At 40.5% G+C, this 13939-nt stretch overlaps 1 protein-coding gene across 1 annotated transcript in view; it reads left to right on the forward strand.

The window, feature by feature from the left end:
• LOC138202812 (receptor-type tyrosine-protein phosphatase S-like) overlaps positions 1 to 13939 on the forward strand; it is a 69266-nt gene that overhangs the window by 33774 nt on the left and 21553 nt on the right. The window contains exons 6-11 of the mRNA XM_069157095.1: positions 4746 to 4856; positions 8839 to 8853; positions 10325 to 10594; positions 11190 to 11569; positions 12516 to 12717; positions 13663 to 13799. Coding sequence (XP_069013196.1) covers positions 4746 to 4856; positions 8839 to 8853; positions 10325 to 10594; positions 11190 to 11569; positions 12516 to 12717; positions 13663 to 13799 — 1115 coding nt within the window. The remainder of the gene's footprint in view (positions 1 to 4745; positions 4857 to 8838; positions 8854 to 10324; positions 10595 to 11189; positions 11570 to 12515; positions 12718 to 13662; positions 13800 to 13939) is intronic.

A 13939-nucleotide genomic window follows, 5' to 3' on the forward strand; every position in this document is an offset into this window, starting at 1 on the left:
GACGGCTGCCAGCTCTCATTGGGCCGCAGCCAAGAATCTGTTTTGGACCGCAGTCGTTGTTTTCTCTCTGTCTCTTCTTTCTCTGTTGGGTCGTGGAAATGCTTATATGCCCTATATGGGTCAGAATGAAAAATGATATAGAGGATGACTGCACTCAAATCTCACAAAAGACGACTCTTAGCTATTTCACAGCCCATAAGTATCGATCATCTGCGGGGGCTTCCCACTGCAGGTACCTGTCCGTGGTGGCCGTTGACAGTCATGAACACCCTGTTTACACATCTCAGACCTGCACTCACGCACTCCATTTGTTCCTGGGGACAGAAACATATGGTGCGGTACAGAACTGAACTTTTCCTGACATCTTTATACCTCAAACAGGCATCCATCTATTTTTTTTCATGCCATCTGCTGCACTAGTTTAGATGTGCGTGAGGAGAACCATGACAAGTGATCTGTCTATCTCTGACATTTGGAACTAAGATCTGGAGAGTTTACCTAAGCACTTAACAGCCTTCGTAGACCCACACTCTAACAGATGGCATGCAATATGGACCCAGAGGTTGACTGCTGGGTAATGGATGTACCTGTCTGTGCTAAGAACTGTGATCTGATCAAAGGTTATGGTAATGGTCAGTTTAACTGATTAACTTATAAACACAGAAGAACAGTTTTGTCAAAATTTAGAAACCCAATATTTTATTCACTTTTTACAGGCAGCACCCAAAATTTGTTTTAAATATTAGTTTTTTTCCCCCTTCTTTTTGAAGATGTTTTTTCTTATCAGGACTGACCCAAAATATTGCTTCTTGCATCATTAACTACTGTTTCCATGGAGGTTGTTTTTGGTTCTCTTTATGAGTATGTCTGGCTGTTAGTCAGCAGGATACCACGAAAACAGATTCAAGGGAATTTAGTTGAAAATTATAACACTGGCCAAACAAAACAAAAAAAAAAAAAAAAAAAAAAGATTAGTTTTTGTTGAAGATCCATTTTTATTTAAAAACAACAACTATTCTTAAACTGGCGTGATGGACAAATACTTTTCTCAATCATGTTGTCAGACTGAGAAAACTTGGCTGTGGCATTGGATAAATCTGCAAGGTGACAAAAATCATTTTCATTATTACCACATCATGTAAATTTACAAGAAAGGAGGATACAAGAAAACCAGCAAATAAGTCAGCACCAGCAAGTTTTCATACATTTGTGCTTCAAATAATTATTAACAGTTAATCACAATTTTTTTCTGATCAATCTACAAATCGAGTTGTGAAATTTGCGACATCTTTTTACTTTTAAATATAGACTTGAAATAAAAATGGACATAATCTTCAGCTATGCCAATGCGGAATTGCGTTAAAGTGCAATGCCATTGCGGGCCACTAGGAGCAGGCTCAAAAAAAAACAAAAAACTCTGGCTCTAATGGCATCATCTTGAAGTCAATAGATTTTTTTTCCACAAGTTATAATGGTGTTATTAGTTAATTTCACTCCCTCTGTCCCTCAGAAAATAGTGCTGTAATTAATTAGACCTCAAAGAGAGGTATGTTTGGGAGCGTGACTGGTTTGATTGACAGGCCCGTAGTGTAGTCAGGTTGCTGGTATAGGTGGACGGACGTGTCTTCAGGTTCTCCATCAGATCTAAGTGACAGATCCTCCTCTCGCTCCTCCCCAACTCCACTCTCTTATCCAAGTATGGTCACTTCTGGTTCCAAAAAAAACAGATGGCAATGGCCAAAAGGCTGTTTTGGTCTCTGCATCCTCAGAAAAAGTTGTAAGAAATGGTTAAATTATAACCAGTGTAAAAATGAATCTGTTTCAGTTTCTGTTTTATAATTAAATACGATAAGTTAATGTGTTTTAAATAGTGACAGTGTTAATTGTTAGTAATGTCCAGCTTCCAGTTAAATTAATGTCTCACGTCATGGCAGACCGGAGTCCAGGTGATCTGTTTGACCTAGATGTTCCGGCAGAGCTATCAGGTTAGCACTATCTGTTGTCATCTGATCAGCTGTGCCTCAGCCCAGAAGACATATTACACCATCCGTGATTTTACAGCAGCTCTGTTTACTTAAGTCACATTTCATTCTGGGCCTGTAAGCAGCTTCCAGACTGACTAACAAACCGCTCTTCCTCCTCGTCTTTTCTTTTACTTTCCCTTTTTTTTTTTTTTTTACAGATTTTCACCCCACTTTTCCTTTGTTGCCAGTTTTCTGTCTACACGGTGTGTTTTGCTGTGATGTGCCTGCTGACCTTTCTGTGTGTGTATATATACTGAACACCTGTCTTTCTCCATGTATGGTAATGACGTGTTTTGCATAAGAGAAGATTTCAATTGCCGATTTCAAATTTGTGCTGATGGTTAGCCATATGAGCTGCTTCCAGCTGTCAGATGAGTTCTTGTTTGCAGTGCTCCACCTGTCCGGTTCCACCACTCCTCCAGTCTTGTCTTTCTCTCCCACTTCTCCTTCTGTATCTTTATGGAGAAGAGACTTGGCTTGCAGTGCAGATCATTTATTCGTATTTATTTCCCAACTCTGCCCTGCACCACGGGGAAATGAGAGATGGAAAATAGGGAGGAAAAGGAGGGCACGAGCGGCTTTCCTTTCATGTAACTGCAGAAGACAGAAGCAAATGGATGACAGCTTCAGCTCGCAGCGCCGCAGCTCATTAAACACACTCGGACGCACAAAACACTTGCTTGTGCCCCAGCTGAGAGAAGCAAGTTAAACTTTTCATCCTTTGAGTCTCTAAAAATATGCTGTTTAAGTGTTTGTGTGATAGTCCAGAGTGCCCATAGAGTCACAGACACAATAACGGTCTGTCAGTACCAGTGTGTATAAAGTGATGAAAAGTCAAATATTAGGTTTCATTTTGATGGACTTTACTTGAAAATTTCCTGAAACTCAGTTCAGAGGGAAATATTATATTATCCTATTTCACTGCTTTTCTCTTTTAAATATATACTTTACAAATTAAAAACTGTATTTAAAAATTTGAAATAATCTTCGAAGAATTATCCATTAAGTCAGCTGTCTGGCAGTGAGGTGTAGTTTCTTAATATCTGCTGTCTAATATTGTCATTCTGTCAAATTGCTTCTTCTGCCTTCATCGTATATAGAGCACCTATTGCATGTTTGTCTCTCCTGGATAAACGATCCCCCATCTGTTGTTTATGTTTTTGGATTTTATGTCGTTTTTCCTTTTCGGGTCTAACATTAGAGGGTATCATATTTTGTTCAAATTGTTTATAAATATAGAAATATAGATTTAGGGTTATATACAGTTATATAACGACTTACCTTGATTAAATGAACTTGTTAAAAAAATTAGTCCACCTAAAGTAAAAAACAAACTAAACAACATAATTTATTATTTATTTAGGTTTGGAATTTTTTTTTTTTTTAAATTTGCACATGGAAGAAATGGCCCTTTAAATGTGGCACCTACCTCAACTCCCCCAAATGAAAATAATTATTGTTATAAAATAATGTCCATAGATCTGACTTCTTTAAATTTGATTGCTCTTTTTAGATGCTGGTATTGTTACTTCTATCTTTGTACAACATGAATCTAAACATATATTTTGCCACTGTGTGGATGTGAAAAATCTGTGTATGAGCAAAGCATACTATATCCTCTGTTTCTTTATATATATCTCCTTATATAGCTCCATACTTCTCTTACAAGCCAGATGCCTTTTATCAGTCTCACAGAAGATCTGATATAAAACATAACACTTTGTATGAGATTTGAAACTTGCTCTGTGTGTGCGTGTCTCTGCCTCAAAATTTGTGTGTCGTGTGCGTTTTGAATTGTGTCCTTTTTTTCCCCCCACTTTGTGCAATGCAGCAGAGACCTAATGCATGGTTTTGTGCTTCCTCCTCGGGCTCCATGTCAAAGTCAGTTTCAGACGAGATGAATGTGACAGAGCAGCCTGAAAGAGCAAAAACAAAACGAAAAAAAAAAAGACAGAAAGAAAGAAAATAATTCAAAAGGCCGATAGCAAGAAAAACATGGCAGTAAGAATAGCAGCGTGAGAAACAAAAGAACACCTGAAGAGCGGTGTGTGTAATTATAGCACATTTAGGGAGACTCTGTTTATCGCAGCGGGATCAGGGTAGGAAGATAAAACTTGAGGAAGTAAAAGAGCTAAAGAGCATCATTGGGTCGTTGCCGTGGGGTGAAGCTGTAGCTGCTGCCAGTTAACTGCCAAGATAGAAACAGGCTTTTTGTGCCTGCTGTAAGAGAGGAATTGCGAGCTGGTACAGAGGTATACAACTGAAAGCCCTTTAAGTGCCGTCTGAGTTTATGAAAAGTCATTTTGAGACTTGTTTTTGACTCGCAAACTTTTTGGGAGGAATCTCTGAATTGAATATGTTGCTTTCTTTCTGTTTCTTCTCACTCCTTTGGAGAGGGAGGGGAGAAGGAGGATGTGTGTAGTGAAGGAAATACACAATTCTTTGTGAAAAATACAACTTCTGGTGTAGGAGAGTACGGCCCGTTCAGACAGTGCCTCGCAGAAAATACAACAAAGCTGACTTTATTGGATGTTGAAGCAATAGACGAGGAGACACCCCAGGGTCAAACTATAACAGAAACAGACCAACAGACAGATATCTCGGGATGAAAAGGAGAGAATGCAAAAGGAAGGCAGACAGCAACAGAAGCATGTTCTACAAATTCAATCAAACATCTTTCTCTTCTTTTATTTGTATTTTTCTTTTTTTTCTGTGTTGCAGGAGCATTACAAATTGAGAACAGCGAGGAAACAGACCAAGGGAAGTACGAGTGTGTGGCCACCAACTCTCAAGGCGTGCGCTACTCCTCCCCCGCAAACCTTTACGTGCGAGGTAGGACCTGAACCCAGAACACACGTGCAGACAGTATGCACATACAAGCACAGACACAAACACACAGGACACTACGATTAAGGTGCTCTTTGTATTTTTTTTTAATAAATCCACTTCTTTCCATTACTGTTCGCTTAAACAAGTATTACTAACCCATCCATTGTCTATAATACATGTTGACCCTGTTGTTTGGTATTTCTCACTACCACCTTTAACAAGTCCACCTTAAACCTTGGTGCGAGCTCCTGCAGCAGAATCAAAGTGAGCGTTAAAGTTGGGCACGCACCTCGGTTTAACTGCATGGCAACATCACTGATGTGTCTACTAAAGTGGTTACTGTACTAGAGGCAGAATTAAAAGGAAATTAAATTTGATTTGAATGAAATTGGAAGCCAAGATCTAAATTTAATTGACAGTATTTACGTTAATGGAATCATTGTGCACCCAGATGATCCCTGTTTAAGTGAATCTAGCCTCTGTCTGTGGGTGCTGGTGCATCACTGGCTTATGGCTGAAAGACTACAAACAATGTTCAGATTTACAAGCTCTTTTGTCTATGTTACGTGGGATATCAGAGAAGAGTGTGTGTGTGTGTGTGTGTGTGTGTGTGTGTGTGTGTGTGTGTGTGTGTGTGTGTGTGTGTGTGTGTGTGTGTGTGCGCGCGCGGTGCAGTGAAGCGAGTGGCTTTGCGCTGGCCGTTTTTATTCTCTCTGTGTTTCCCCGTTCTCTCTCTCCCCCCCTCACGTCATTGTGTTCTGCATCAACACCCTTCCATCCCTCAGAGCTTCGAGAAGGTTGGTGCGCTCTTTCTTTTCTTTTGTTACTCCTTTGTTTCAGAAAGCTTCACTTATTGAAACAGAGGGAAACAAAAAAGAAAAAAAAAATTATAATTTAAAGGAAGCCGCAGTAGATTTGAAGAGAAATGATTAGAACCTGTTTCCAAAATGAAGACAGACGATGATGAAGTAGTCTGCCTACGCAGCAGAGTGAATTGACTGCATTGTGAGGCCTTGTGCGCAGAACCCTTGGTATTGCCTTCACTCCCCGATCAATGTTTTCTGCATGGTATGATCTTGTTGTCATGGAGACCCAAGAATTGGAAGATTAAAAAGAGGCAATGTTTGCATGGAAGGAGTGAGAGAGAAAGAGAAAGGAGCACCGCTTGCATGTCTGTTGACTGACGGACTGACACGAGAGCATGGCACAGTGTGTGTTCACGCCTATTGATATGCTTGGATTGTGATATTATTGAACTTGTCGTGTCGTGTCGTGTCGTTCTGTTTTTGTTTTTTTTCTTCCTTTGGTATCATCTTGTTTACCATTGTGTCCCTGGTCCCATGTCATCACATCTGCTCCCGTTCTGCACTTGTTGCACTGAGTGGAAATCTTGGGCTTGCAGTCCTGCTTGCACATGCCCCCTTTGTTCTGGAGTTATACGTTTTGTTTGTTGCAGAGGCATCATGTGTTGGACCGAATTCATGACGTAAACTCAAGATGGCAAGGGAATAATCACATCAACAGTGATCGGCACGAACATTTGCTCAAGTCCCGTACTACACTCAAAATCTGACTTGTATTATACCAGGTCGTAATACTACTACACCACTAAAGTTTCAGGGTAACATAGTACTTCTATTTCACATTCAAAGCATACGATGCTTTTATATGACATGATACATTGTTACAAACCAGACCAAACATTATTGACTAATACTTAAAATGAGCCACACCTCGTCCAGCTACAAAGGATACATACATGAATACATTTTCAGTACATATCCACAAATATAATCGTATAATATACTGCTCTTTTACTTTTCAGACTTTAAAAAGAAGACTGTATAAATAACAAAATAAATATCACATTCTTCCTCTTACTATGATTTATTAATAAGCAATGAAATGTACTGCTGCTCAATTAAACACAACACGGCCAGTTCAATAATGGCTACATTATCTTAATATACAGTATGTATATTGTTCTATTAATAATTGCATACTTTTACCTAAGTAATATTTTCAATGCAGGACTTTTACTTGTCATGGAGTTTTTTGATATTGTGCTATTGCTATTTTCACATAAGTAAAGGATCTGAATTCTTCTTCCACCACTACACGTCATCGAGATTCAAAGTAATGCTTCACCGTTGGAATATTTACAGATATAATATGCCACCTTCACTGCAATAATATATAGTAGACGCTGTGTCGTACTTTACGTGACTGTTGCTATCTCCACCAACCACTCTGCTACGCCTCTAGTGACTGACATTTGAAATTAATCATATCCATTCTCATTTTTAGATATCGGGGGGGATATTAATGATTCCCTCTTATTACAGTGGTTAATGAAAGCCGTGTCCTTGAGACAGCTAGGATGGTGCTGAGTAAATGTCAGCCCTATAGCGGGGCTGAAATACAGCAGTAATCCTTATGACTGTGCCAAGGTCTCCCCAGCCTGTATAGCCTCCAGACTCCCTGCAGAGGACAGGACTAATGATAGCTCCACTAATAAAGATCGAGGCTCCTGGCTCATACAAATTGTATACAAAACGGAAGGGAAACCATGCCACCCGGCCCGATTAACTTTAAGCTAGCAGCTCTGTGAGCGTGTGAAGTATCATCCCTTGATATGGGCTGGCTTTATTGTCAAGTATTTACCCACGTCTCTGTGGTGGATTCTCCAGTCTTTTGTCTGAAATAGTCGACTGTTGATCAATCATCTTGAGTCTTCACCTTCATCTTGTTGTTGCTCATATTAATCAATTAATCCACAGGCTTAATTAACTCTCTTTTTTTTAACCAGTTACATTTCTTTGCTTTATTGATAGGTAAATACTAACTGAGTAAATGCTGATGCTTTTGTAATGCTACATTGCACCTGCTGTGTCTGTCTCATGCATGGAGCTGTCATGGATGCAGTCTGTCTGTCTGTCTGTCTGTCTGTCTGACTGACTGTTTGTCTCCAGCATGCTCAGATTGAGGAGATGCCTGCCTAATCATGTCTGTTTTCTAACAGATCTACCTGTTTTTGTCTCTTTGTCTCTTTCTTATCTTCAACTTCTGTATCCAATTCTGGGTATTTTTATTTATTTTTTCCAAATGCTTTGACCTTTTATATCTGTTATTTCTGAAATGATAGTGACATCACGACAACTATTTATTTTTAATTTGTTGAAATCATGCAAAAATGTTAACTTCTATTCAATTGTCTCTAGATTCTTTGAGTAGGGGGATGTGGCCCATGAAGATTCCAAGTAATGATCTTACTCATTAAGGAGTGGAGGTTATGCAGCAGATTTACCAATATTTATGTATTTTTTTTATTTTACATTTTCTTTTATATCATTTTAATTATTACTGGATTTGCAAGTCATCGAAAAAAGCTTAGACATATTGTTTTGCTACCGTAAGGTTTTTTTAGTAACTTTATTTTAATCTTTGATATTTCGTCTTTTTTTTTAATTGTCTACTTTTAGGATATTTGTTGTTTCACGCAGACTTGTTTTTGTTCCACATATAAGCTTCCTAGTGCCGAGTTTAGTTGAGTTTTTCGACAATGTTTCTGCTCTTTGTCTGCCTTCCCTTTCATTCTCTCCTGTCATCCAGAGATGTTTGTCCATTCCTCTCTCTGTCTCTCTCCGTTACCTGTGTTGTGACCCCTCGGGTATCCTCTTCTCTGTTCCTCCAACATCCGATCTGTACTAGTCTTTTTTTTTTTTTTTTTTTTGTCTTTTCTTACTTTTGAAGCACCTACTTTCTGAATGGGCCTGACTCTGGTATATAGCCGTGTTTTTAAATAGATCCATGTGTTTTCTTCTTCCTCGCTCCTCTTATCTTCCCCCCTTTTTCCCTCCTTCCCCACAACCCTCTTCTAATCCTCTCTTTATCTCCACCTCCCTGTCTTTTCCCCTCCTTTCCCTTCCCCCCCTTTTTCTCTTCTTCTTCTTCTTCTGCATTCTGTCTGCACCCTGATGTGTAGGAGCGACAGACACATGTACATAAGTTTACTAACTTATAAACATGCACATACTACCTCACATATCTCTCTTTTTGCTCGTACTCGTTCTTTCCCGTTCTGCCTCTTTCATGCTGTCTTGGTGTTCTTTACTTAATGTGTCCAATAATCACTCTGTAATTGCCACAACACCTTTTTAGAACCCTTGATTCACTCCTGTCCACATTTCCAATTCATTTGACTACACACTGTATCAGTTATGAATCCTATGTATTGTTCAGTATCTTGTTGTACAATGTGGCTGTCCTTTGCTACATTGCCTTTCATTGTCTTGAAGAGAAGCAGAGCTGCCTCTCTCTTTCTTTCTTTCTTTCTTTCTTTCTTTCTTTCTTCTTTCTTTCTTTCTTTCTTTCTTTCTTTCTTTCTTTCTTTCTTTCTTCCTTTCTTTCTTTCTTTCTTTCTTTCTTTCTTTCTTTCTTTCTTTCTGTCTGTCCTTCTCTCTCTAACTCTCCTTCTATCCCTCTGTCTGTCTCTGCAGTGTCTCTGCTCTCATCTCGCTTCTCTCTGTCTACCTCTCAGTCTTCAGTTCTTCGTTCTCTTCTTTGTGTTTCTCCACCATTTTGCCCCTCTTGAGTCGCCCAGGCATGCAAGTGACCTATGAGTTCAGTCTCTCGATGCATCTCTCCCTAATATGTAGCTAGCCGGGCTCTGACAGATGCAGTATTGGATATAACTTGCCACTTTGCTTGTTCTTCTCATGGGGACATAAATAGCAGGCAGGGCTTATTGATCCGATCCATGATGCATACTCTAAAAAGAGCATATCTACTGCACAAGCACCTCAAGGCACACAAATCTCAATGAAGTAAAGTTTGTCTCTGAAGTTTCTGGTAAAGTTTAGCATGCTTAGTCAAAACTTAGCATGGGTAATAATAATAATACAAATAATTATAATACAAATAATAATAATAATAGTAGTACAACTATAGACAAAAACCTGAATTATATATATTTTTCTGTTTAAATTTATAACCAATAAAAAGAGAAACTGACTATAGGTGTCATGCCCTGGTTGAAATGATACTCAAGAGTTTGTCACTATTATTTTGAGTAGGCAGCTCACTCTGAATGGTTGAGCTCAACACAAGATTTGTGTCTTTCTGTTGGATTCATCAGTACCATAAAGTAATTGGGACTAAACTTGAAATATCCCTTTGTGATTTTCTGTAAAAACCCTGAAGTTCATTCTCCCCCTTCCTGTTACCTCTCCTCTCTTTCTCTTCTCTTTTTCTTCCTTTTTATCTTTCTGGCTCTCTCTTTCTCTCTCTCGACCTCTATCTCGCTCTCTGCCTCGCTCTTTCTCTCTCGTTCTCTCCCCCTTACTCCCCCCTCCTTCTCTCTCTCCTCCTTTCTTCTCCTGGCTCCCCTCCCCACTTTCCTCCCCTCCCCCTACCTTACCCCTCGCCCCCCCACCCCTCTCCCTTTCTACCCGACTCTCCTCCTTTCCCAGTGCGCCGTGTGCCCCCTCGTTTCTCCATCCTCCCCTCCAACCACGAGATCATGCCGGGCGGGAGCGTCAACATCACCTGCGTGGCGGTGGGTTCGCCCATGCCATACGTCAAATGGATGCTGGGCACCGAGGACCTGACTCCGGAGGACGAAATGCCGATTGGACGGAACGTGCTGGAGCTCAATGGTGTCCGGGAGTCTGCAAACTACACCTGCGTGGCCATGAGTAGCCTCGGTATCATCGAGGCCACCGCTCAGGTTTTAGTGAAGAGTAAGAGCCTCAGACACCTCTAGACCCGTCTGATTTATTTTTTAGTTTAGCCTCTCAGCGAAAATAGAAAAGTGCTGCTCGTTGGAAAGATAGGCCCTCTTTGATAGTTTTTACATGTATTTCTGAATGTGTGCTGTCTGGAAAATTAGAAACTCTGTACTTTATCAAGACTTTTTACAAGTTAAGTATGGTTCAGGCAACCTTCATCCCTGTGAGTTTATCACTGATGCGTGTCAGGTTGGAAATACTTTTTTTTATAAATTGCCCTCACACACAAACATCAACTAAATGAATGCTATGCAATTTAAATAGTGTATCCTCCAAAAAAAAAATAATAAACTGGAGTGTAGTTTCGGTCCAGATGTGCCAAGAGTATATTTACATTCACATAAACAAACAATAATCTAATGTGGTGGTGAAGTAGGAATAGATTTATCTGTAATATGGCATAAACAAACAGAACAATGTATAAACCAAAAGAATGCAGGATGATGTGTCATTAATGGATTTATAGATAGTGTGGATAGAAAATAATAGAATAGTTTATAGTAGAGCGTATATAATTCTGTTCATCTCCTGCCTCTCTAATCCCCAGCTTTACCAAAGCCTCCCGGCACACCCATCGTCACGGAGACTACGGCCACCAGCGTGACCATCACCTGGGACTCTGGCAACCCCGACCCTGTTTCCTACTACATCATTCAGTACCGAGCCAAAGGGCCGGAGAGCAAGTACGAGACGGTGGACAGCATCACCACCACCCGCTACAGCATCGGGGGTTTGTACCCCAACACTGAGTATGAAATCCGGGTGTCAGCCTTCAATAGCATTGGCCAGGGGCCCCCGTCCACTCGTGTGGAGGCTCGCACGGGAGAGCAGGCGCCCGCCAGCCCTCCACGAAACGTCCAGGCCCACATTATCTCAGAGAACACTGTGATGGTCCGCTGGGAGGAACCGGAGGAACCGAATGGACAGGTGGGATGAAGACAGAAACAGCTCCTTATGATGATTTATATCAGTAGAAGAAAAGAAGCATTTTACATTAATACATCATATATACATTCTGCTGTAATGGAAAATACAGTAGAAGAAGATGTGTTGACCATCACTTTTACCATCAGTGGCTGCAGACAGACAACGTTTCATAAGTGCACAAAGAGGTTAAAACAATAAAGGCTTAATAAAATGTTCCACTGGGAGCTTTATTCCAGTGTGCAGGTTCATGTCCTTTGCAGGGATTGTGTCTTGCCAGAGATTTCTGCCCTGTAACTCCCTTGCTACTTTCCCCACTCTCTCAAGAAAGAAAGGGTAATTGGACTGTCCGCTCTAAGTTGAGAGCACTCCCTCTTGAGGCCCATTTCCTTTTTTCAAGCCTACCTAACTACGCAGTAGGTTCGTAAAAGCTCACGACCGAATTGAGTGCATATTGGGATTATAGATATTGAAGAGTTATAACAGGAGAGGTGGGTGAGCTGCAGGGTGAGGGCAATGGGATGGCAGAGGGATTACATATTCAAACTACCCATAGGGAGCGGTATAGTGATTATGTTTTAAATGCTGCAATCTGAGGACACCCACCGCTTATACAGAAACAGGGTTTTGTCTGCTTTAAAGTGAGGTTTGTTTATCGGGGTCAAATGCATGACAGCACCTCATGAAGATGTCCACTTACAAACATTAAAACCAACAAATCTCCTGGTCTGAAGTAAAACAATAGACGCTGACCTTGGCTGTCATACATTGTAGTTGTGTTAAAAAAAATGGTATTACAGATTACCATGGGTGTGGGACAGCAGGATTATGTGGAGGACCACATAATGCAGCCCAGTCTCTGATGACCTTAAAATCCTGTCCCAATCTAGAAAAGTCAGCTGTACTTCTTATCGACTGGCCTTTTATCTGACTCTCTGGTTCTTTGCAGGTGAAAGGCTATCGTGTGTACTACACCATGGATCCGTCCCGGCCGATGAATGAGTGGCAGATCCATAATGTCCAGGACAGTGTGATCACTACCATCCAGAACCTCATAACCTCAGAGACCTACACTATCCAGGTCCTCGCCTTCACCTCTGTCGGAGACGGACCCTTCTCAGACCCCGTCCATGTGAAAGTCTTGCGTGGAGGTTAGTGTGTGACCGTGCAAAAACATCATCATTGGTAGATGTTTGTGCAAAAGAGTAAATTCATCCTGCATGCCGGTGTATAGATAACAGCTAAGTGGCTATCTTCATGTGTTTATGTGCCAGTGAGTAATCGTGGGTTTTCAGTTGTGCATGTGCAGCAGAGCGCTGATAAGTAATTATTTGTGTGTGCGCATGGATACAAACTGCTCGGGAGCTTATTCAAGTGGCTTATGCAAAGTTTGAGTAGCGATCCAATTCAAAAAGCTTGACCTGTCAGAAAATATGACTTCTTCCAAATGAATAAATTCTACCAGCTGGGACAGAACTGCGCAGATTTACGCAAAGGAAACAGGGATTAAGAGCCCAAAATGTCCCTCACACCTCGTGTTCCTGTGACAGCTGCTGCAAAGCTGCTGGTTTTATACGAGGGAAGGTACAAAGAAATGACAACTTAAAATCTGTGGTGGTCTTACCGGTTTAAATTTCTGTGTAGCTTGAGCTACTGCCACACCATTAGTTTCTAAAATGTCTAACATTTTCCATCAATGAGAATATATATAAGAATGCAAGTTATTACAAGGGGTTTGGGGGATTTTTTTTTTTTTTTTTTTTTGTCAATAGGTGTCTGCTATGACAATTAGCAAGAATAAGGAAGGAAAAACAAAAAAAGGAGTTACTTCCAACTTATCTCTAAAATTTGAACATTTCTACCAATGCAAAAACATGATGTGCATGAAATAACCAGTGTCATTTTAACTTTGACAGATAGTGTGTTCATGTCTAAACTCTTAATTTTTTAGTACAACGCTGTTTGAGAAAGCATATTTTTAGAGCCTTGAACTACAAACCAGAAATGTACATGACAGCAGCGCAATATAATTGGTATATATTTAAATATAGATAACACACAGACCTGACTGACATGTTTTGTCCGTTCCCCTTCAGTCCCTGGCCAGCCAGGCAAGTTTAAAGTCGGTAAGGTGACAGACACCAGCATCGAGCTGACCTGGGAACCCGCCTACACCAAGGAGAAAATCGTCAACTATGAGTTGCTCTACAAACCTGTCAAGTTTGGCAGTTTGGTAAGACCTCTTCCTCTTTTTTTTTTTTTTTAATGTGAATCTGACTGCTGAGGGGATTTCTTAACAAGACAGAGATATAAGAGGAGAGATAAAAGAGGAAGTTTGAAAGATTAACCCCAGTGTCCAGCACCACTGGGTCT

Source organism: Embiotoca jacksoni, unplaced genomic scaffold, assembly GCF_022577435.1.
Source record: "Embiotoca jacksoni isolate LCO1_2020_lvr unplaced genomic scaffold, fEmbJac1.0.p SCAF_22, whole genome shotgun sequence".
In the NCBI taxonomy this organism is placed as follows: domain Eukaryota; kingdom Metazoa; phylum Chordata; class Actinopteri; family Embiotocidae; genus Embiotoca; species Embiotoca jacksoni.